Source organism: Gadus chalcogrammus, chromosome 7 (genome assembly GCF_026213295.1).
Source record: "Gadus chalcogrammus isolate NIFS_2021 chromosome 7, NIFS_Gcha_1.0, whole genome shotgun sequence".
NCBI classification, from domain to species: Eukaryota; Metazoa; Chordata; class Actinopteri; order Gadiformes; family Gadidae; genus Gadus; species Gadus chalcogrammus.
Window position 1 is genome coordinate 10,460,205 of NC_079418.1, and position 24,429 is coordinate 10,484,633.

Genomic DNA, 24,429 nt, shown 5'->3' on the forward strand with positions numbered 1-24,429 from the left:
GTATGCTTTTTAGCAAAAGCAAAACTGTATCTCACTGTGAACCCAATGTCTGTGTGTCTGGGGAGGTCATTCAAACAGTTACACAGTTTAAATATCTAGGCATTATTCTTGACTCTACTCTTTCATTTAAACATCAAGTGAGAAAGGTAGTGCAAATAACCAAATATAACCTAGCAAATTTTAGATATATAAGGAACTGTATAACAACACCTGTAGCAAAGCTATACATGAATACTATGATAATCCCTCACCTAACATATTGTATGACAAGCTGGACCCAGGCATGTAGCACAACATTAAGGCCTATTTTATCACTTCACAAACAAGCACTTAAAGTCTTGGAAAAAAAAAAAAAACTTTACCAACACTGTAACATTCTTAACAAATATAACTTACTCAGTTGGGAAAATATTTTAAAACACAGTGATGCATGCCTAATCTTTAAGATCATTAATGGGAAGGCTCCTCCACCACTCTGCACTTTCATACAGCAGAAGTAATCTAGCAGCAGAACCACAAGGTCTGCCTTAAGAGGGGACTGTGTAGTCCCTCTTAGGTCCAGTTCCTTCGGCCAATTATGCTTTTCTGTGAGAGCCTCTAAACTATGGAACCAATTGCCAGTGGACATTAGAAACTCCACCTCACACCATACATTCACACACCATCTTAAGGGCTGGCTTTTGACCATACGAAAATATGAGCGCCTCTCATAATACATTAATGTTTGTCTGCCTATATACTTTAGCTGTCCTGTAGTTAGATGGATAGTTGGTTACTTTATTGATCCCTTAAGGGTTGTATGGCTGTATGGTTATATGTCTTATGTTTTAATGTTTTAATGGAGCCAGTCCTATGGCATTATGTTTTATTGCTGTATATCAATTGCTGTGTGATTTAATATGTTATTTTATTTTCAGCCACCATGTGCCTAGTGTAACATCTTGCCAAAGGACTACAGTTGAAAATTAGCCTGCTGGCTAACACTGGCGCATTTACAGAAATGTTGATCAATGTGCACTGTCCTTTAAATAAATGAAATGAAATTGGCTGGTTCCGCAAGGCAAATAATAGAACATATTTAATTATCTTTCTATATGTCTATCTAACAACGCATGGGTCTAGTTTTAATGTGATGTATTTTGTGTATGTCCAGTCAGACTTGTTGTCTCCCTTGTTCTGTATGGTTTTAATGAATTCCCGACATGTAGTTTGGTATTAATAAAGACTTGACTAGGCTATTTATCTATCTAGGCTATTAGTCAACAATTATTCGCCGAAGGCGAAGTGAATAGTGGGGAATAGCCCCAAAGACTGAAGGTTTATTTGTTGTTATCAGCTGACATTCTGCGATGAAAACAATATCAATTTTGAGATGTCAATCATGGGATATTGACCAATATCCCGAGATAGCGAACCAATCAAATTGCGCAATCTTGGGAGGTTGACGTGTAGCATATACTAATTATATATAATATCTATGTATCTGTATAATCTACTGAACACTCTATTACTAGTCTCTACTCTCAAGGGTCTCAATCATGGACATATTATAAAATGGACAATGGATTCCAAAATGGTGCCCATTCATTCCTATGTAAACTGCTCAATGGCGCAGGGCCCAGTTTCCCGATAACGATGGATCTTCCCTCGTACGATCATTCTCACGATGGATCTTTCGAACCATCGTTAATTTCTTTGGAGCGTTTCCCGAAACTCCTCTTAACATGAACGCGCATTCGCTGCACTCACGACGTTCGTAGGATTGTACCCGTCCACTGACATGGTGCTGAAACGGGCTATGAAGCAGGGGGAGATGCAGGAATGTCGCAGGAAAATGGGGTTAAAAAGGGTTAAAATATCTCCCCATCAAGGCCAACCGCAGAGTAGCCTACGAAAAGATTGCAATAATATGTATGCTAAAGATATTAAAACACAATTGATTAGGCCTAGGCCGACATATGTATCAGTCCTAATCCTGAACGCACTGCGCATACATTTATTCACGTAATTTCCCCCCTCAAATAATTCCATATTACAAAAATCCAGAATAGCTTGTGTGACAACTACATTTATCTTAATGTGCTGATTTTTTAAACACATATTTTGCGCAGCAAGAGAGCCGACTATCTGATTCCGCATAAGGTTGCATTGATTGGCTCTCTAGTATAAAATATTTGTAGATATTAAAAATGCAACGTGCCATTCATCATTCAAACGCGGCTATTGCTGACCCGATTAGGAGAGCTTGGTCTAGATCCTGCCCATATTGTTGGGCAGGATGAAGTAGGCTATAGGCAGGGTTCGAGTTATGATTCCATCTCTGTGGGGGTCTCTTAAAGTTGTTGACGGTGGGGGGAGACCGGCCTTGCGCTGAATTTTGACGGGGGGGGGGGGGGGGGATATAGGACGTAAATATGTGCTATTATGACACAGATCTTCTCAATGCCGTGGAACACTCCGTTCACTTGCATGGGCCATTCACAACAACGCCAGCTTCTTTGGTTGCTAAGCGACGTCAACGTCTTTGGCTAACTATTTCTCTGCTGATCAACACTACGTATGGTAAGTTGGTAACAAATAAATTGTAAAAAAACACCTTGTGAAGTTATTTTTTCGTTTGGCAAGTAGCCTCTCATTATCGAAAATAAGCCCCTTCAGGTCGAAACACCTCCGTTTCGTGTAGGTGTCCGGTTCGCCCTGTCTGGGCTTATTTTCCCGATAATGACCTGCGTTATATTATCCCACTTAACGTCAATATAACTCTGCATGTGGAAGGGAGAATAGCTTTCTTTGTAATTGCAATATTATGCTGCTATATTTTCAGAGACCCCCACAGATAGCCTATTTGAGTTTGCTGCTTTCATGGGAGCCAGACCTCTCTCGGAGCTCAGCTCCCACTGGCTCCTACCTAACTCGAACCCTGGCTATAGGTCTTTTTACACTGCCGAGCCGGTTCGGTCGCAGCTTGGCACGCCCGGCGATTTCACCTTCTTATCTCAAGTTTCCTGTGTTAAACTGAGGGGGTTAAATCCCCCGTTCGTCAAGGCGCGGGGTTTCTTGGTTCACTGGGGAAGACGGGGCTGTGCTCGGAGTCTCTGACCACTTTAGAATAATTTGTATTATTGCATACTCCCGAATGTTTTCATTTTTTATGAATGAAGACACCCGCATGCAATAATGAGTTCACTCTATAATAGGCTAACAATGCTCTTAGCGTCCTACGAGTACCCTGGAGCACTCGTTAACTATGAGCGTTTTCACGACGTTCGTTACCGACGATGCTTTCGGGAAACGGTGTGAAAACTGTACAATGCTCGTACGACGCACTTCACAATAACATATCCACTGATGGTAAAGTCAAGTTTATTATCAACCTGATATACGGTTCAGCTACCCATGTTTGCTCTATAATTCTTCTCTTCAAATACATGTGCATTTTTTATGCATAGTAGCTGTTCTTCAGACAATGCTGACAGCACACAACTGATGGGGTGAAGGATTGAGGGTGAAGCCAACTGCTGGGGTCAGATCCAGCTCCTCCTCCGTCACCCCGGGTGGAGGAGTGAATCTGAAGCGTTGAAGGAGGGAGGTGAAGAAGAGGAAGAGCTCCATCCTGGCCAGACCCTCACCCAGACACGCCCGGCGACCTTGGAGACAATACAAATGCAACACGTTCATTTTTGTTCATTTTTGTATTCATCCAATTCATTTGAAAAGAAGAGTTGTACTTGAAGTGAATATAAATGGGTAAATCCTACCAGCAGAAAAAGGCATGAATGCGTCTCTCTTCACAAATCTCCCCTGCTTGTCTAGGAAGTGTGCAGGGTTGAATGTGCTTGGGGTTTCCCATTCATTGTCATCATGAAGGACAGATGTCAGTAGTGGATACACAGTGGTCCCCTGGCAACACAGAGACAGCACAAGTCATGAGCCAGCACTGGCTGGACATCAGCTTCAAGTCTGCGTCCAGTTAGTCCAGACTAGCTTCAAATATAAACTAAATTACAACGTTTTAAATTGATAAATACCTTTTCATTCAATTTAAGTTGAGTCATGTAACAATAACAACTCAATTTGTTATTGATGACAACCTCCGGCATTCATTTTTTTGGGCTTCATTTTTCAACACTGAGCAGAGGAGAAACTACCTGCAAGGGAGTTTCTTTAACTTTCGCCTGATCACGGTCCGTTTGTTTTTGCGTCCAACCAAGTCAAGGAGTAGTCTCTAGTTTTCAGGATATTTCCCTGTTTATATAGCAATATCAACTATCCTTCACCCGAATTTTAGATAACACAAGGCTTCCAGTAACCCAACATAACAAACCCAGCTACCACTCATCAGGCAATGGCTACAGACTTGAATATACTTCAACCTCTTTTTGAAGAAGCCACATATTTCTCGTTTTAATAGTTACTCAAGTAAAATAAGCTCTGAATGCATCTTGTGTTAAAGGTTGTATCAGCGATTCTAGGCCGAAACATAAATGGTCTCATTCATCTCATCTTTCCACACGATCCGCTAGCTGCCCGACCCATTAGCAGGGCGTTAAAAAAACGCATCTCTTCCTATGCTCCGAGATCGTACACAAAACAAATGGTACTACCAACCACTCAAAACTAAAATAAATAGTGTTCCAACCAATCACAGACAAGGGGTTAGTGTTGTGGGGTTTTGCACTGCGTTCATGACAGTTCTATTTCATGTAGGCTACGCCGTCTAGACTTCGCCTTATGGGCTTGTCCCGTGCGGGTGCTTGCGAGCACTGAAAAATTCCAACTATGCACAGCCCACATTTCCTACGGCACCGTGTATATAAGGCGGCACAAACCGCCGCCCATCCACTCTTTTCTTTCAGCGATTTGTACTGATCAACGAAAACGAAAACGAATATGACTTCTAACAATAAGATGACCGGTAGCAGCGGCGTGGGCGAGGCCACTTTTAAGGGCCACTGGAGAGCGCTCCTGTAAGAGCTGGCGGGCCCTTTTCAGGGCCTCAGTGCTCCTGTCCCGCTTCCCTGGCGCCGGGTGACGGGCACCGGGCGTGTTTCAGGTGCATCGGCGCTGAACACGCCGCGGCTGCCTTGGCTGCCCCCGCCTCCTGCGCCGCCTGCCGTGCGCTGCCTGAAGAGGGGCTCCTCTCCAGGCACCTCTTTTTCTCCCCGTCGGTGGATCTCGCTGAGGCCATCGACATCTTCGGGGCCGGAGTTCCGGACGCCCAGGACGCCGACTAGCACTTCGAGGTTGACGACGTCGCCTCCTTGGACGACGTCTTTCATGGTTCTGCGTCCGAGTTCTCCCGCTCCGGGGCTTCCACTGAATCCACTATCGTCCTCGAGGGAGAGACCGCGCCGGATGGCCAATCTCTTCGGCGAGATCATGGGTGAGGCGGCGGCCATCAAGGGCATCCCTATGCCAGCCCCGCCACTCGCCCCCATGTCGGATGACATGCAGGGCGAGTGTTTTCGCACCCTGTCTTCCTCCCGGTGGGCTACCCAGTGCCCCCTGTTCCCACCGGTTCATCACCTTTTCACCGCTGCGGGTGGGGACCCCTCTACTCTGAAGGCCCCGGTGAGGGCCTTCACTGACTTCACCAACGTGGAAGGGTGGGCTGATACTCAGGGGAGGTCCCCTTCACCTGGAGCCTTCCCTGGCAGCGCTTCTCTTTCCGGGCGCCGGATGCCGTCCTAACGAGAAGCCGCTGCCCCCCGGCCTGACGGACAGGGTGTTCGTCTGTGCCTCGCAGTCTGCGGCGGCGGTCAACAACGTCGCCCTGTTCTCCTCTAGCCTGGTCTGGAAGGTGAGAGGACGGGTCTGCGTGCTGTGGTTACAGCCAGCGGACAACGCACGGTCATGAGTGCTACGGCTAGACGGCTCGTTGCCTGTTCAGCGGACACGAGTGCGGCGTCTAGACAGCTCGCTGTTTGTACAGCGACTAGTTCTGTGACGTCTACCACGCTCGCTGAGCCTCCTTCCTTTCATGGGATGCCCTCCTTGGTCCACACACTGTGTGGAGGCGGTAGGGGCCGAGCAATACGGGTTATTCCTGGACAGCGTTCCTCAGCTGTCAGCTCGCCCTCTCTCCAACCGCTATGCGTGTTGGCTAGAGCGGTGCGTTCTAGCAACGTGGTTGAACAACACGTTGAGATGGGTTTATCCCATACAGTTCAAGCGCCGTCCCCGACCCTTTATGGGGTTGGTGGAGACCAGGCTACAGGATCCGGCGGCAAGCAAGGCTCTGGCAGCAGAGATGGCCCGTCTCCCCCCCCCCCACGAGTCACATCGAGGGTTTTACTCCCGCTCCTTCCTGGTTTCCAAGAAGTCAGGGGAGATGAGACCTGTTCTGGATCTTCGCGTGTTCAACAGATTCGTTGCCGCGAGGAAATTCAGAATGCTCACTATCAGAGCGCTGCTCCGATGTGTGAGAGAGGGCGACTGGTTCACATCCCTGGATCTCAAGGATGCTTACTTCCATGTCCCTGTTCGGCAGGAGCACAGGAAGTTTCTCAGTGTTGCCTTTATGGGGGTGGCGTACGAGTACCATTGCCTGCCATTCGGCTACTCCCTGGTCCCGCGCACCTTCTCGAAGTGTGTGGAGACGGCGTTGGGACCGCTCAGGCGTCAGGACCGCTCAGGCGTCAGGGAAAGAGTTTTCTTTTCTACCTCGATGACCTACTTATTCTGAGCAACTCAGAGGAAGCTGCGAGAAGGGACACCATGACGGTGATAAACCATCTCTCTTTCCTGGGTTTTGCCATCAACTGGGAGAAGAGCTTCCCGCTCCCTGGCCGGCAGATAGTCTACTTGGGGCTTTGCCTAGTCTCAGCCGCCATGACAGCGATGCTCTCGCCACCTCGGCGAGACGCCATCCTGTTGGCGCTCTCCCGCTTTCGCGTTCTCAGAAACGTGACCGCGCTGTCCACCATGCGCCTGTTAGGGCTGATGGCAGCCGCCCATCCCGTGGTTCCCCATGGTCTGCTCTTTATGCGCAGAATTTATTGGACCCCGTGCGACACAAGCTCAGGGTGCTCCTCCTACCCCATTCAGTGTCACCAGACCTGGAATATTGGGGAAACCCCCCCGCCCTTCTCAAGGCGTTCCCCTGGGCAGAGTGACGTCCTACGTAGTCGTCTTCACGGACGCCTCGTTGACGGGTTGGGGAGGAACGTGCCTCTCTCACTCGGTGGGAGGCGAGTGGCGCACGCCCCCTACAGTCCACATAAATGTGCTGGAACTCGTCGCTGTGAGGAAAGTGTTGTTGCATTTCTTTCACCTGGTGCGTGGCCGCCACGTTCTGATCAGGACAGACAGTGTGTCGTGGGCGGCGTACATAAACAAACAGGGGGGAGTGTGCTCCTCTCTGCTCTCCACCAAAAGGCGGTCGAGCTCTGGCTCATCAGTATCTCCGCAGTCTGAGAGCCCTGCATATCGCGGGCGCCCAGAACTTCGGGGCGGACCTCATGTCTCGCGGGTCAGACTGATCTGGAAGAGGTTCGGGGCGGCTCAGGTGGACCTGTTCGCGTGCAGGGAGAACACACACTGCAGGTGGTGGTTCTCCCTCAACCCTCAGGATCTTCCCCCGTTGGGGGTGGATGCGTTGGCGCACACACCTTGGCCGCAGGTACTCTTACATGCGTTTCCTCCACTCCAGCTGATCCTTCCTCTTCTGGAACGGGTCAGACAGGAGAGATTGTCCCTGATTATAGTGGCTCCGGAGAACCGCTCAGCTCTGTGGTTTCCAGAGCTGGCGGCGCTCTCACCGGATGCGCTTTCACAGGCCCATGGGACGGTGCACCACCCGCCCGATGTATCGGGACGGTTGTTGGTCTGGCTCCTGAGAGGTTGATCCTGAAGCGGTTATCAACACTATCCAGGGTGCTCGTGCTTGCGTTTCTACAGCACTTATTGGAGAAGGGTTTGGCTTTTTCAACTATCAAGGTCTATGCGGCAGCTGTTACGGCTGGCCATGCGGGCTGTGATGTTGGACCGATCTTCAGCCATCCACTGGTCAAGAGGTTCTTGCGTGAGGCTAGACGGGTTAGGCCTGTTTCGCGCGTGCTTACACCACTCTGGGATCTCCCCACCGTGTTGCGCGGGTTGTCCAGGGACCCTTTCGATCCTCCGTGTCAAGCCCCTTTGGATGCCCTGTCCTTTAAAACTGCGCTATTATTGGCTTTGGTTTCTCCCAAGCGGGACTGTGAGCTGACCGCTCTGTCTGTCAGCCCGAGCTGCTTGTTGCTTAAAGAGGACAGCTCCTTTGCGCTGCTCAGACCTAATCCTGCGTTCCTCCCTAAGAACATTAATAGTTCTTTCTGGTCGAGAGATATTGTGCTTCCCCCCCGCCTCATTCTAGTGAGGCAGAGGCGGAGTTGCATCTCCTGTGCCCTGTGCGGGCGCTGGCTATGTATGTGAAACGCTTGGCCACGTTCCGCTCCACACAACAGTTGTTTGTGTGTTATAGCGACGCTAGCAGGGGCCGCGCTCTCTCTAAACAGCGGTTTTCTCGCTGGATATTTGAGGGAGTTTGCTTACCCTACGTTTGGCAAGGCTTAGCGCCACCATTGGGCATTAAAGCTCACTTGACACGGGGCGTGGCCGCTTCAACGGCTCTACTCAGAGGCGTTCCGGTGGAAGACATTTGCGCGGCTGCGTCTTGGTCTTCCCCCAGCCCCTTTGTCCGTTTCTACATGTTAGACATGTCCAGGGGCTCACTCGGCATCTCTGTGTTGAAGTCCGGTGCCCCTTCTACGGCTTAAGAATGAAGGCATGTTCTTTTAAGCGGCTTCGTTAAAATTCCTCTCGCCGGGTGGAGAGTTGGACTTGACTGCCAGTATTTCTCTCCAGCCGTTTTTCAAATGAAAAGCGGAGTAGAGGGGTTCCTATTGGCTCGCCGATTGACGAGTTGGTTTTGTCTGCCAGTATGGCACTCCCGCCGTTTTTTAAATAAGAAACGGACGAGAGAAGCTCCTCATTGGATAGTCGAACTCCGTAGCTCCGCCCCGGTGGTAGCGGACCTAATGGAAACTGTATTACTCTGGTTTTTTCCCTTCACTTTTCATGGATTCCATGAAGGACGAATTGGAAAAAAGTGAGTCTTTGCAGACTCACTTTTTTCTCTTGATCATCGCCTTGCTTGATCTAGGAGGAATTCGTTTTTTATTAAGCTGTTATGTTTTGCACATCCTCTGCTTTTTTGAGTCTTATGTGCCCTGGTGACTTAAGTTTTCTTGACTGGGGTCCAGCAGGAGTACATTGATTGGGCTCCGCTCGCAGCTTCACCTTAGCCCATAAGGCGAAGCCTAGACGGCGTAGCCTACATGAAATAGAACGATAGTTATGATATTATAACTCTAGTTCTATGATTGTAGGCGTAGCCGTCTAGTTTGGGGTTGCTGAAAATGCTGAAAGAATAGCGTAGAAGATGGGCGGAGGTTTGCGCCGCTTTATATACACGGTGCCGTGGGAAATGTGGGCGGTGCCCACGTTGATTGGTGCATAGTTGGAATTTTTCAGTGGGCGCGATCACACGCACGGGACAAGCCCATAAGGCGAAGCCTAGACGGCTACGCCTACAATCATAGAGCTAGAAGTATGATATCATAACTATAGTTTTTACTGGATGCACTTAACACGGTAGGGAGGGGCGATCTGGCTCTTTTTGTTTGGGATCTTGCTTCAAATACCAACAGAAGTGACGTCACTCAACATTGCTGATACAACCTATAAGATTAAGATTCATCCGCCTTTTTTCTGTAAAAATAGAATGGTCAAGCCCAATTTATTGAGTTTAGTCTGACCTTTCTGATGAAGAATCCCTGCAAGGTGACATCTTGAGTTGTGACATGAGGAAGGGCCACAGGGAGAATGCTAGCCAGTCTCTGGGTCTCATGGATGACAGCATCAGTGTAGGGCAGCTTCTTCCTGTCCTCTACCCTGACCTGACGACTCCCTGTCTCCCTTCTCAGCTCCTCCTGGACCTGAGCTAGGGGATGTGCACAAAGGAAACCATACATCATTTTTGTCGCTCAGTCTTCAACAGCTATTAGTTATAACTAATAGTAATAGTAATTATTGGAAAGAGTTTAATTTTTCAACTAATGACTTTTAAACTGAATCTATTCCAGCACACGCATGACCTCCGTAGCAGAGCCGTACCGTATCTGGTGCACATTGACCTTTAAGGTGCTGCCACACCTGAGCTGTTTGGTTCATTTTAATCTAACCCTGGAGCTTTCCCCCTAATATTATGGCTTGTTTGGGGTGGATGTGAAGGCTCAATCAAATGCTGACCAAACAAAATCTTGTCCACCTTAGCTTCAATTGTGACGATAATGAGTTAACCTTAACATATATTTGACCTGAGAAATAGAATGATGTCATTGAATATAGAGAGATAACGGCTTCACCACATACCCTACGACCAGCTCTGATCTAGACATGAGATAAGGAGCTCCTGTCAGGGGACTAAGGAGATGTAATAAATGACACATGGAATTCCCCTTGGAACAGGGCCCTTATGGTGTGTTTGAGATGCCTCGTACACCACCCGCATGAGTTGCTCTTGTGATGTAATTTCCTGGCTTGTAGCACTTACAGAGTTCCCATTTGTCTTTGTGAGTCATTGGCTAGTCATTGTTAATGATAGTTACTAGCCTCTTTAGCAAGCCTGCTCAAAAACAAACAACACAACTTTACATTGTATTGCACTCACAGCAAGACCGTGCAATGCATAAATTGGTGACCGGATTAAAGCAGCAATGTAATCAAGTGTGTTAAAGCATTTGAAATCAACATAAAAATGACAAACGTGGTACCAATACAATTTCTTTGTTGCACCGTACAGTCAACCTACTGAAACTCGCTAGACTCTCAGAATCCCGAGTGGGACCGACCAAAAGGGGGCATGCCTCTGTGTAATGCTGCAAGAAAGCTGGGGGATTTCCCACTTTGCTTTGTTGGTTTACGAGGCATGTCAAACATGTGGGCAAAATATTACTCATAAGGCATTTTTACCCTGCCACGCCTGTACTGTCGCTGCTTGGCACACCCTGCAATTTCACTGTCTTGCCCGTGTCAAACCGAGGGGGTATAATCCACCTTCGTCACAGAACAGGCTTTCTTGGTTCATTGGAGTAGGCAGGGCTACGCACGGAGAGTAGACCTCTTTAGAATAATCTGCATTCTCCAAATGTTTTTGTATTTTCTATTCAAGCAGCTTGCATGCAAGAATGAGTAGATGACATCTCAGTATAAGCTACTATTTGCAAGTGCAAAAACACCAACATATTCTTTATTTTGCTGACCAAATGTTTTTTATCCCGACAAAAGCCTCGTTAGGAAAGTGCCTCTGCTTTCTCGTAGCCTACATGAATTCCATGATGGTGAGCAGCTCGCAGATTTCAACATCTTTCAAGTTTCAAATACTCGTGGTGATGTTGTCTGTTGTCTTGACGACCAGTTAACCTGCTCTCTTAGCTGTCTACTGCTTTTAAACAAAAAACTCCCGTCTGTGGGTCGCACCTTTTTCGTCCTCTAACCGAGTCCCGCCCCTGGAACCGGGAACCGTTTATTCACATTTACATGAAAATGAAACCCCCAATATCTGTAGGGTTCGAGAGGGTAAATTGGGGTGCGAAATCAAGCCGGTATATTACCTCGTCAGTATTAACTGGCGGACCATGCCAGGAAAAGTCATTGTGAGCGCTAACCAAACCAAAAACCGTTACAAAGTATCAACTGCACTGTGAATGCGCCCTGAGTTAACCAACTCCAATGACCCAAACACACCATGTGGTTGGACCACAAACTGATTTAATTTTAAATTAAATCATTTTAAATTTTTAAGGGGCGATATCAACGTGCACAGACCTAAATACCGCTGGATGCGATTGGATAGACCTACAAAATCAGAGTAACGCAACATGTGACACATTCTCCCATAGGGCACTCCTCTGTACAGGGATGAATGTCTTTCTTACATTGAATTTGTGGATACTTGGCCATGAGAAGCAGAGCCCATCTCAGGGTGGTTCCTGTGGTATCCGTTCCAGCAGCAAAAAGGTTGCCCACTACTTTTAACAGATTCTCCTCATGGTAGAGAGAGTCTTTTACACAGGAGTCCTGTTTTCAAGTAGAAAACAAACACCTAATGAAACACTCATGTGTCCCATTGTGGCTCAAAATAACATAGGGTTGTTTTATTTTTACATGAGCGAGACTTGTATACAAAACTTTTTTTACCTCATCCTTCTGTTTACGGATCAGAAATGAGTCGATGAGACATCTGCACATCTCTGGGTTCAAGGAGGTTTTCAGTTGATCGATTAAGTCCCTGAAATTATTGGCCTGAACTTCAACATTGTTCTTCAGGAGTTTAAGAGTCTTGATCCATTTTCCCATCCAGGGAAATATGTTGTAGATCTGTCAACACAAGTTGAAAAATAACAAAAAGAAAATGTTTCACTGACAAAGTGAACAATAAACACATTTATCACATGAACAACATGCATCAACATTAAACATCACGATCCAAATGGCCAATGTAGGTTTTGTCAGTGATGTCAGGTTTCACCAAATGGCAGACGAGAACCCAATAGCACGACACAGGAAACAGTTCAGGTGAAGAAATAGTGTTTATTCCTAGGGGCAGGCAACAGGGAAGGTCCAAAGTCCAAGCAGGCAGGTCAATCCGGTAGGAGCAGGCAAAAGGAAGGTCCAAAGTCCAAAAGGGCAGGTCGATACACAGGCAGGCAGGTTCAGGATCAGGATCAGAAGACGCGGGAGAGCTAGGTTTACACACTAGACAATCTGGCAGGGAATGTTTGGGAGGAGAGGACTGATACAGGGGGAGCACAGGTGACGGTGGTTGGTTAATTAGGAGAGATCAGGGCGGCAGACAGGTGAATGGGAACAGCAGGTAATGCAGAGCAGGGGGGAGTGGCAGAGTCTGAAATGACATGTGTTAGTGTGGCAAAACAGGGAACAGACAAATGAAAAACTACAGCCTTGCTGAAGTTGTGACAGAACCCTCCCCTCTAGGGACGGCTCCTGACGTCCCACCGGGCTGGTCAGGATGGTCCCTATGGAAAGCTGAGATGAGGTCAGGGTCCAAGATGTTACGAGCCGGGACCCATGAGCACTCCTCAGGGCCATAACCCTCCCAATCGACGAGGTATTGGAAACCCCTCCCCCGCCGTCGCGACTTGATGAGGCGATGGACAGAGTAAGCAGGGCCCCCATCAATGAGCCGGGGGGGTGGTGGGGGTCTGGAGGAGGGCTGGAGCCGGCTTTCCTTAACAGGTTTGACCTTGGAGACGTGGAAGGTGGGATGAATCTTCAGAGAGCGAGGAAGGCGGAGACGGACTGCAGCAGGGTTGATGACCTTAGTGATGGAGAACGGGCCCACAAACCTTGGGGCCAACTTCCTAGACTCCACCCGGAGGGGGAGGTCACGTGTAGACAGCCAAACCTTCTGACCAGGAGTGTAGCATGGTGCAGGGATCCGACGGCGGTTGGCATCTCTCTGGCTAACCCTAGCCCGTTCTGCTCTCCTGCGTTGGACGAACGCAGGAGAGCAGAACGGGCCCGCAACCAGGTGCGCCGACAGCGCTGGATGAACGCCTGGACAGACGGGACACTGGCCTCTCGCTCCTGCTCAGGGAACAGTGGAGGTTGATATCCCCGAGAGCACTGGAAAGGAGAACGCCCTGTAGCAGAGCTTGGAAGTGTATTGTGAGCATATTCCACCCACAAAAGCTGTTTGGACCAGGAGGATGGTGTCTGGGACGCGATGCAACGCAAGGCAGTCTCCATCTCCTGGTTCATCCGTTCAGTCTGTCCGTTGGATTGAGGATGGAAACCAGAGGAAAGGCTGACCGTGGCCCCCAACAGTTGGCAAAAGTCTGTCCAAAAAAGAGAAGTGAACTGTTGCCCCCGATCTGAGACAATGTCACAGGGGAGGCCGTGCAGACGGAAAACATGATGCAACATAAGTTCAGCAGTTTCTTTGGCAGATGGTAATTTGGGCAATTGAACAAACTGAGCAGATATAGAAAATCTGTCCACAATCGTCAGAATGGTGGTATTACCCTCTGAGGGAGGCAGTCCGGTGACGAAGTCGAGTGAAATGTGGGACCATGGACGATGAGGAATAGGCAGTGGCTGAAGAAGACCAGAAGGGGCATGGCGAGCAGTCTTGTGCTGAGAGCAAATCTGGCAAGCAGCGATAAACTCCTTGGTGTCCTCTTCGATGGAAGTCCACCAGAAACGTTGCTTCAGCAGAGCTAGGGTGCGCCTAACCCCCGGGTGACAGGCAAGGCGAGAAGAGTGTCCCCACTGGAGGACCTGAGAGCGGAGACTCACAGGCACATACAGGCGATTATCAGGGCAAGCACTGGGGATCGGTTGGTCGGCCTGAGACCGTTTTACCTTGTCCACAATATCCCAAGTAACTGCGCCGATGACCACCTTAGTGGAGAGGATCCTCTCATGTTGTGTGGGACCGTTGTCGGACTGGAACTGACGGGACAGGGAGTCTGGTTTGACATTCCTTGTACCTGGGCGATAAGACAGGGTGAAGTCAAAGCGATTAAAGAACAACGCCCATCTGGCCTGACGGGAGTTCAACCGTTTGGCCGACCGGATGTACTCGAGGTTCTTGTGGTCTGTCCATACAACAAACTGATGTTTTGCCCCCTCCAACCAGTGCCTCCACTCCTCGAGAGCCAGCTTGACAGCCAATAACTCCCGGTTTCCGACGTCGTAATTTCTTTCTGCTGGGGAAAATTTGCGGGAGAAAAAGGCACACGGATGTAACTTTTGGTCCTCTGCTGACCGCTGAGACAGGACTGCCCCCACCCCGGAGTCTGACGCATCCACTTCCACAACAAACTGGCAGTCTAGATCCGGAAGGATGAGAATGGGAGAAGAAGAGAACCATGACTTTAACTCACTGAACCTTTCTTCTGCAGCAGGGGACCATTGGAAGGCTACCTTCTGGGAGGTGAGGGCTGTCAGGGGAGCTGCCACAGAACTATAGTTGTGGATAAACCTACGGTAGAAATTGGCAAACCCCAGGAACTGTTGAAGCTTCTTCCGAGAGGTGGGAACCGGCCAATCCGCCACTGCTTTAACCTTGGCGGGATCCATGTGAATACGTCCGACTGAAATTATGTATCCAAGGAACGACACCTCAGTGGCATGGAACTCAGACTTCTCCACCTTCACAAACAGTTGGTTCTCAAGGAGTCTCTGGAGAACACTACGGACATGCTGCACATGTTCCTGTTCAGACTTTGAGAAGATTAAGATATCATCAATATATACGAACACAAACACATTGAGAAAATCCCGGAGCACATCATTCACTAAGGCTTGGAATATTGCTGGAGCATTAGTAAGTCCGAAAGGCATAACCAGGTACTCATAGTGGCCTCTAGGGGTGTTGAACGCCGTTTTCCACTCATCCCCCTCCCGAATGCAAACAAGGTGATAGGCATTCCTGAGATCAAGCTTGGTAAACACAGAAGACCCTTGCAGCAGTTCAAATGCAGAAGAGATGAGTGGGAGGGGGTACCTGTTCTTAATGGTGACATCATTCAGACCGCAGTAATCGATGCAGGGTCGGAGGGATTTGTCCTTCTTATCCACAAAGAAAAATCCAGCTCCAGCAGGAGATAAAGAGGGACGGATGATGCCTGCTGCCAGTGAGTTGTTAATGTATTCGTCCATGACCTTGGTTTCAGGGGCTGACAGAGAGAAGAGTCTCCCCCTTGGTGGTGATGAGCCAGGGAGGAGGTCAATGGCACAATCATATGGGCGGTGTGGGGGAAGCGAGGTGGCCCGTACCTTGTTAAACACCTCCTTTAAGTCCAAGTACTCGGATGGTACGCCTGAGAGATCTGAGAGCTCATTAGAGGAAGAGGTGTTGAAGGCAGGTAACAAAGCAGATTTCAGACAGACCGCATGGCAATGTTCACTCCATTGTAGAATGGAACCAGTCCTCCAGTCAATATGTGGGTTATGTTTTACTAACCAGGGAAACCCCAGGATGACTGGCTGCTGAGGAGCATCTATCAGGTGAAAGGTAATTGACTCAGTGTGGTTACCTGAAATGCCCAGACGAAGAGGAACAGTGCGGTGGGTAACTGTGCAGAGGAGGCGCCCATCCAGAGCAGTAGCTTCGATAGGCTTGACCAAGGGTTCCTGGTTAACACCCAGCTGCATGGCAAGACCACGATCCAAAAGGTTGGTGTCGGCCCCGGAGTCAATGAGGACAGAGACGGTGTGTGATTGTCCATTACAGTTGAGCTGGGCGTGAAGTAGTGCACGAGAGAGCGTTTCAGAGTTCAGAATACGGCTCACCAGCGCCCTCTGGATTCCTGGTGAGCCCTGTCTTTTACTGGACAGGAAGACACGTAATGACCTCCCTGCCCGCAGTACATGCAGCAGTTCTCCCTTTGGCGCCGCTGTCGTTCAGCAGCCGACAGCCTGTTCCGGCCAAGTTGCATGGGCTCAACCGGGTCTCTAGGGGCACCGACGGGAGGTGACGCTGGAGGACGTGGAAAGCTCCGGGGAGTACTGGTCAGCGCTCTCTCTCGTCCCCTTTCCTGGAGACGTCCATCGATGCGGATGGCCATGGCAACGAGCGCATCTAAATCTGTCGGAGGGTCCCGAGCCGCCAGTTCATCCTTGATATCATCAGAAAGGCCGTTGTAAAAAGCGTCAGTCAGAGGGGAAGCGTTCCAGTCACTCTCTGCAGCAAGTGTCCGGAACTCAATGGAATAATCAGTCACTCTCCGGCTCCCCTGAACCAGGTTTAACAGTCCACGAGCAGCCTCTCGGCCAGGGGTAGCATGGTCGAACACCTTCCGAATACCCTCAGAGAAGGCCGTCACAGAAGAACAGAAAACCGACTGCTTCTCCCACCCGGCGGTGCCCCAGTCCCGAGCCGGCCCCGTAAGCTGGGTGATCATGAAAGCCACTCTTGACCTCTCAGTGGGATATGTGAGAGGCTGAAGTTCAAAAGTCAACCTGCACAAAGTCAGGAAAGAGCGGGAGGTACCTGGAGCTCCAGAAAAGCGCTCCAGAGCATTTAGGCGGGGTTCCGGACCCGGGGCAGTGGGAGGCGAAACCGCTGGTGGTCGACTGGCCTGCATGAGCTGCTGGAGCTGACCGCTCAGAGTCTCCAAATGTTGGTTGTGGCGTGCAGAAGCCTCCCGGAAAGCCAGCTCCATAGCGGTGAATTGCTTCTCATGCTGGTGTAGAGCAGCAGCTTGAGCTGCTATTTCCTGATTCACCTTCTCCATGTCGGCTGGGTTCATTTTTGGCCAGATTGTACTGTCAGGTTTCACCAAATGGCAGACGAGAACCCATTAGCACGACACGGGAAACAGTTCAGGTGAAGAAATAGTGTTTATTCCTAGGGGCAGGAAACAGGGAAGGTCCAAAGTCCAAGCAGGCAGGTCAATCCGGTAGGAGCAGGCAAAAGGAAGGTCCAAAGTCCAAAGGGGCAGGTCGATACACAGGCAGGCAGGTTCAGGATCAGGATCAGGATCAGAAGACGCGGGAGAGCTAGGTTTACACACTAGACAGGGAATGTTTGGGAGGAGAGGACTTATATAGGGGGAGCACAGGTGACGGTGGTTGGTTAATAAGGAGAGATCAGGGTGGCAGGCAGGTGAATGGGAACAGCAGGTAATGCAGAGCAGGGGGGAGTGGCAGAGTCGGCCGAATCTCGATTCTTCTCCTTGCCCCTTTTGCTTTGTCTTTGTCTTTGTCTTAACCAAGACAAAGACAAAGACAAAGCAAAAGGGACAAGGGGAAGAATCGAGATTCGGCCCAAGTGAGCTCTCAAATCATCTTAAAAATAAGGGGTACATAGCCCTCAATCTTAACCCTTAATCTTGATCAAATTGGGTATTGAGACACCACTAGCTCTCACATGAACGCGCAACTCTAAGGGGGAAGATAAGGGGTAAGGGGAAGTATTGAGATTGGGCCTTAGTGTGGCAAAACAGGGAACAGACAAATGAAAAACTACAGCCTTGCTGAAGTTGTGAAAAGTGAAGTCTTCACTGAATTTCAGATTTGTTTGTTCATTATTAAATGCTTACCTGTATTGGTGCAGTTCCAGTAATGCGTATATTCTCGTTTGCTCTATTCACCATTCCTTTAAACTGTGGGTCACTGTATTCAAATCGGCTGCCATACACAATAAATGAGATTATATTGGAAGCAGCATGGTTCATCGGTTGCGTTGTGTCAAATGGCTGACCTGTAAAGTTAGATTATGAGAATTTAAAGGGACATTGTGAGGTAAAAAGGGCATGATACATTTAGTTAATAATGCCTACCTTTGTGCTTCTCAAACACCTCTATCAAATACTGGCATTCTTCTAGGATTTTCTCCTCTGCTGTTTTCTTGCCCATCCCATAATCTCTGAGGTTAGAGAGGGCAAAGCGCCTCATCTCTTTCCAATTATCTCCATTTGAAAACAAAATGCCTGTGAAACACATTGAACAGTCGACTATTCTTTGCATTCAATAAATAAAATTAAAATAATCACTCATAATAAGCCTTTTAAGAAGTAGGGCCTTTTTAAAATTAAGTTTTAAGGTTACTGTATATTTAAATTACAGTGTTGTGTGTTACCATGTTGTTGGTTTATGTCATCAGCAACACGGGAAACGTATCTGCCTCCAAATTCTTCAGCATGGTCCACCAGAGCCTGTTTGACTGTTTTGTACCCGGCCAGGACAACCGCTTTCTCAGGTCCAAAATAAACTGTGAACACCGATCCATATTTCTTGGAGAACTGTAGTTGTAGTAAATAGAAAGTAAAAATAAAATATAGTAAACAACCCATGAACACAACCATATAATGGAACCTGAACCAAAAGCTGCATGAAAATGTCAGAACTAAAAGATTCAAATCATTCTATAATTTCCTATCTTTTCAACACAGTAACATTGAGTCATTATTATTATTGGCTAAATTAGCCTCTTTGGCAAACAAGCTTGAAAACAAACCAAGAACTTTACATTTTATTGCACGCACACCAAGACAGTGAAATGCATAAATTAGTGACGGATTAAAGTAGCAATGTAATCAAGTGTGTAAGAGCATTTGAAATCGACATTAAAATGACCAACTTGTTGGTCATCGACAAATAAAATGAAAAGACATCTCATTAAGACATCTCATTATGGGCCAGCCATCTTTGTTTGTCAATTCATAATGTCAACCTCACTGAACTTGTTGGATTCTCAGAATCCTGATATATTACGACCACTTGCCTTGGTGAAATGTCGCAAGAAATCCCACTTTCCAACTCGTGCGGGTGGTGTAGGAGGCATCTCGAACATATCATAAGTGCGCCTTATTTTAATAAAAAAATTATACATATATATATATATATTGTGGTGATCAGAAAAGTAGAGACATCAATAGTGTTCGGTCACATAATTGCTTTAAGCACAATAAGAGTCACAATAATTAATCCACATTCAAACACATTTAACCTAGCATTTCCCCCTACTCAAGCCCCCCTCCCTCGTGGGCCAAATAATATCAGCAACACTATTGAACTGAACAAGTGTTCAAATATGTTTACTATTTTGACTATTTTTGTAATGTTTGATTTTTCTGGCATTAACAAGTTCCCTTCTTTTAAATTTTTTTTTATATTAAACTATCTGGAACTCTGCAAAGTATAGGCTTACTTATTTGTTGCATTTTTATGCATACTCAACTTAATAGTTATTTTTTAGTTTGATTATCATTGTTAAGGAAGACTTCTGATATCTACAGAAGAGCATTAGGGGCACATGTGAATATTTTGAGTTCTGAGTCTGAAGTGAGAATTCTGACTTTAAACACAAAACTAACTGAAGTCAGAACTCCTAAAAATAATCACTTGTAATTTATTTTATTGTTTAGAGTTTAAAGCCAGAAATCGGATATTAAAGTCAGAATTCTGACATTAAACTCAAAACTCTTACTTTAATGTCAGAATTCTTAGGTTAAAGTCAGAACCCCAAAAATAATCACATGGCCCTAATCCTCTTCCATAGATATCCAATATACAATTAGTGTAATACATTGAATGTGTAAATCACTTTTCGTTTGTACAATCTGAGAGCGCATGCACCTGAGTGCATTAAAGTTTTTTAAAACAAAACCTACACAAAACAAGAAGACTGTCAAGGGGTGACTTTTAAAGCTGATCGGTTCGGTTGCTCGATGGGCGAATGGGCTGGAGGTTAAGCGGCCCATTGTTTCCACGGGGATTATAAAAGTGGCCCCCTATGAAAAGTAATGGCGGATCCCTGTCGATACGATAACAAATCCATAATACAAAAATGTATTATTACTCTTCCTACTGGTTAATCAATCTCAAAATGTCCACCGCTGTGCGGTCTATAGATGTTTTGAAATTGTTCAGCTAATATAGCAGTTTTCAACACAATAAATGACCAGGGGAGATGACCTACTGTCCCATGCTAGTAGCCTACTGTGTGTGCATCACGCAGCCACCCAATAAGCATGCTCACTTGTGTTGTATAACATGCTATAACACGCTTGCATACATGTTAATCTGCCCAGAGAGCCAGTCCGTGCATTCAGAAACCGTAGTTTAAAGGGCTGCCTTGTTTTGTTCAACACCAACAGTACAAACCTCTATCAGGGTGTTGTGTGGCCTGTTCAGATCCAACTGCAGCAGGTTTCCAAGAAGAGGAAGTCCTCTGGGTCCTGGAGGCTCCTTGTGGTGGACATGGAAACCCTGGCTGGAGGAGAGGAAATAGAGGAGTAGCAGCAGTAGAACTGTCCATATGAGGAGACAACCAGGAGTCTGGACAAAGACCAGGCCTTCTAAAACAGACATACTGCCTCCAAGCTTGACTGACTGGTTTGAGGCAATGGTTCCTGATTGTGCTCAGATGTTAACAGTAGTCTACAAAGTGGGCCGTCACCTCTATCACCTGACACCCGTCCCTTAAGGCTTAAGATGGTTAGGCTCCGGTTACCACTAAGAGGTGTGGGAACAGGGAGGTGCCTCAAACAAACACTTGTTTGTAATAAAATGCTCCAATGGCTCCAATGATTTGTTTTATGGCTCAGATTTTCGTTTAAAATGTAATTGAATGCTTGGTTACCTTGTGTTTATGTCTTCTGAATATTTTTAAATCCAAATAACATAAATTTGATGTGTTTATCATTTAATTAAATTGTTTAATGATTTGGGGTGTTAACAGTGCTTTGTTGATTTTCAAATATATTTTGGTTTAATAATAATAAATGAGATTATATTGGAAGCAGCATGGTTTATCGGTTGTGTTGTGTCAAATGGCTGACCTGTAAAGTTAGATTATGAAAATTTAAAGGGACATTGTGAGGTAAAAAGGGCATGATACTTTTAGTTAATAATGCCTACCTTTGTGATTCTCAAACACCTCTATCAAATACTGGTATTCTTCTAGGATTTCCTCCTCTGCTGTTTTCTTGCCCATCACATAATCTCTGAGGTTAGAGAGGGCAAAGCGCCTCATCTCTTTCCAACTATCTCCATTTGGAAACAAAATGCCTGTGAAACACATTGAACAGTCGACTATACTTTGCATTCAATATTAAAGTTAAGTGCATTTGCTGTTTGCTTAAAATAATCACTCATAATAAGCCTTTTAAGAAGTAGGGCCTTTTTAAAATGAAGTTTTAAGGTTATTGTATGTTTAAATTACAGTGTTGTGTGTTACCATGTTGTTGGTTTATGTCATCAGCATCACGGGAAACGTATCTGCCTCCAAATTCTTCAGCATGGTCCACATTAAAGTGACCAACTTGTTACAAATAAAAAGAAAATACATCTTATTATGGGCCAGCCATCTTTGTTTGTAGTGTCATATGTCAACCTCACTGAACTTGTTGGATTCTCAGAATCCACGACCAAATGCCTTGGTGAAATGCCGCAAGAAAGCTGGGAGATTTCCCACTTTCCAACTCGTCCGGGTGGTGTAGGAGGCATCTTGAACATATCATAAGTGCGCAAGAGACAGGATAAGTGTGGCCGCTGTCAATGTCGTTTATTTTGGTTTGACCAGAACGGGCAGAACTCATCGCGATCATCATGTTGCTGCAACGATGCATCATATATTCCGTTCCGACAAATAGAAGAAACGACGAAGAAGAAAGGCGTCGCGAACGACTGTGTTACTTGATTTTCAAATATATTTTGGTTTAACAACTATTACAAAGGAAGTCACCTTTAATTTTTAACATAACATGGCGTGTTGCTTGGAGACAACCAAAAGACAAATGGTTTTGTTTGATAATTGTCTTTATTTTTGACCCCTGTCCTGAGTTTATGTAGCAACTATTAGAAATCTCTTACCGCTATAGATTTAGTTCTGAGGTATATAAGGGGGGGGATTTTAAGTGTTAAGTACAGGGCAATAAAAAAGCCACAGCATTACAGACATAATTATTAAGCTAAAGGTTTTCTACTCAGTTAGTAAAAAGTATGTGGTCAGCTAATTCTGAATGCACGATTTTGATTGATGGGATTGAGGCTTAGACTTTTGGTTTCGGCAGAAACTGATTCAGAACAGCAGTTCACGCATGTAATCGACAACAAAGAAATTACAAAGGAATCAGGCGAACAGGAACACACAGCACACAATAGACACAAGAAAGGGGAGAGGAAACTAATGCTCTATCATATATATTGTAGCGGGCCAGTGGGTGTGGGGTTTCCAATCCACCAAGATATACAGATAAACCGACACAACACACAAAGCAGTTTGAAGGGGTGATTTATTTACAGGGTAAATAACTTCACCAGGGTGGGGGAAAGGGTGATCCAAAGTCTGTACTCCGTAATCTGTGTCCAGGGGTCGTCACCAAGAGGGTCCTCAAACAAGCGGTCCTCAAATAGCAGGTAATCAGGTAATCAATAAACTTCAAGCTCTCTCTCTTAGGCCGAGCCTCCAGGCAACACACAGATCCTGCATGTAGCTTGCTAGCCCTAGCTCCGGCTTGTGGTAGCCTGATCACCCTTTCAACTGCAAGCAATCCATCTTAATGGCCTTCAGGCCGGCCTCATTAATTGGAGGAAGTCCATGTATGGCTTGGGGTGGAGCCAGCAGGTTGCCCAATGTCTCCCTTCAATCCCCACTCCCCTCACTCCTCCCTGGCGTCTGCCACACACCCTCCACCTCAGCTCTGACCGGGAGGGAGGGGCGGTCCAGCTCCCCAGAGCATCCCTCCTGGACAGGGCATCTGCTCTCCCAGGGGCTGCGTAGTCTCTGGTTGCGGCCTCGTCTACCGTTGCGGCCTCGTCTACCGCTGCGGCCTCGTCTCCTGCGGCTGCGGCCTCGTCTCTTACGGCTGCGGCCTCGTCTCTTGCGGCTGCGGCCTCGTCTCCTGCGGCTGCAGCCTCGTCTCTTGCGGCTGCGGCCTCGTCTCCTGCGGCTGCGGCCTCGTCTCTTACGGCTGCGGCCTCGTCTCTTACGGCTGAGCCTCCTCTCTTGCGGCTGCGGCCTCGTCTCTTACGGCTGAGCCTCCTCTCTTGCGGCTGCGGCCTCGTCTCTTGCGGCTGCGGCCTCGTCTCTTTCGGCTGCGGCCTCGTCTCTTGCGGCTGCGGCCTCGTCTCTTGCGGCTGTGGCCTCGTCTCTTGCGGCTGCGGCCTCGTCTCTTGCGGCTGTGGCCTCGTCTCCTGCGGCTGCGACCTCGTCTCTTGCGGCTGTGGCCTCGTCTCTTGCGGCGGCATCTCTTGCGGCGGCGCCGGTATGGAAGAAAATAACCCTACATTTGATGGTAAACTATGATTATTATTAGGCCTATAAAACATATAGATACTTTAATGGTGGAAGGTATCTTATCACCTCTCCCCTATAAATTAGGTTTGACATGGCGCCAGGGAGCAAGTTCACTCTGTTCCTATCTTGGTTGTTTTTCCAAGGGTAAAGCTCACACGTATACCATCGTTCCTTATGCATAATGGTTGATGTATGTTCAAGGGTAAAGCTGTGACCTGGAAAGTATGCTATGTAGATCAACATTGTGGTTAATGAGTGGTCAAGTGTAAGGCTGTGAGACGGAAAATGTGCTATGCAAATCAACATTTTATGCAAGTCTGACCTCATAATATGTAAGGATTTGGGTATATAAGGAGCAGGACGAGAATCATTCTGGAGTGTCTTTACAAACCTCACTCGGCTTTATCGTTGCCCGCTCACGGGTAGCAATAAAGTCTCTGTCAATACTTGATCCAGACTCTCCAATTCCTCATGTTTTTAGTTAGTTGAAGTGAATTAGATGAGTCGTCAATAGATTCCACGACAGCTGCAGCGGGACCAATCTCCTGGGGCCCTGGACGGGAAACTGCAGCACCTGCAGCCCTGCCAACAATGACCGCTGTCAACGCTCCCTC

General features: G+C 47.3%; 1 protein-coding gene across 1 annotated transcript; it reads right to left on the reverse strand.

Moving 5' to 3' along the window:
• Nucleotides 1-3,386: 3,386 nt before the first annotated feature.
• Nucleotides 3,387-20,886, reverse strand: LOC130386314 (cytochrome P450 2K1-like). Its single transcript, XM_056595152.1, has 9 exons — nt 20,680-20,886; nt 18,653-18,815; nt 18,354-18,503; nt 18,114-18,274; nt 12,241-12,420; nt 11,979-12,120; nt 9,798-9,982; nt 3,759-3,900; nt 3,387-3,647 (listed from the first exon to the last, which is right to left on the reverse strand). Exons 1-9 carry the CDS (start codon nt 20,884-20,886, stop codon nt 3,460-3,462), a joined length of 1,518 nt encoding a protein of 505 aa, XP_056451127.1. The 3' UTR covers nt 3,387-3,459.
• Nucleotides 20,887-24,429: the final 3,543 nt, after the last annotated feature.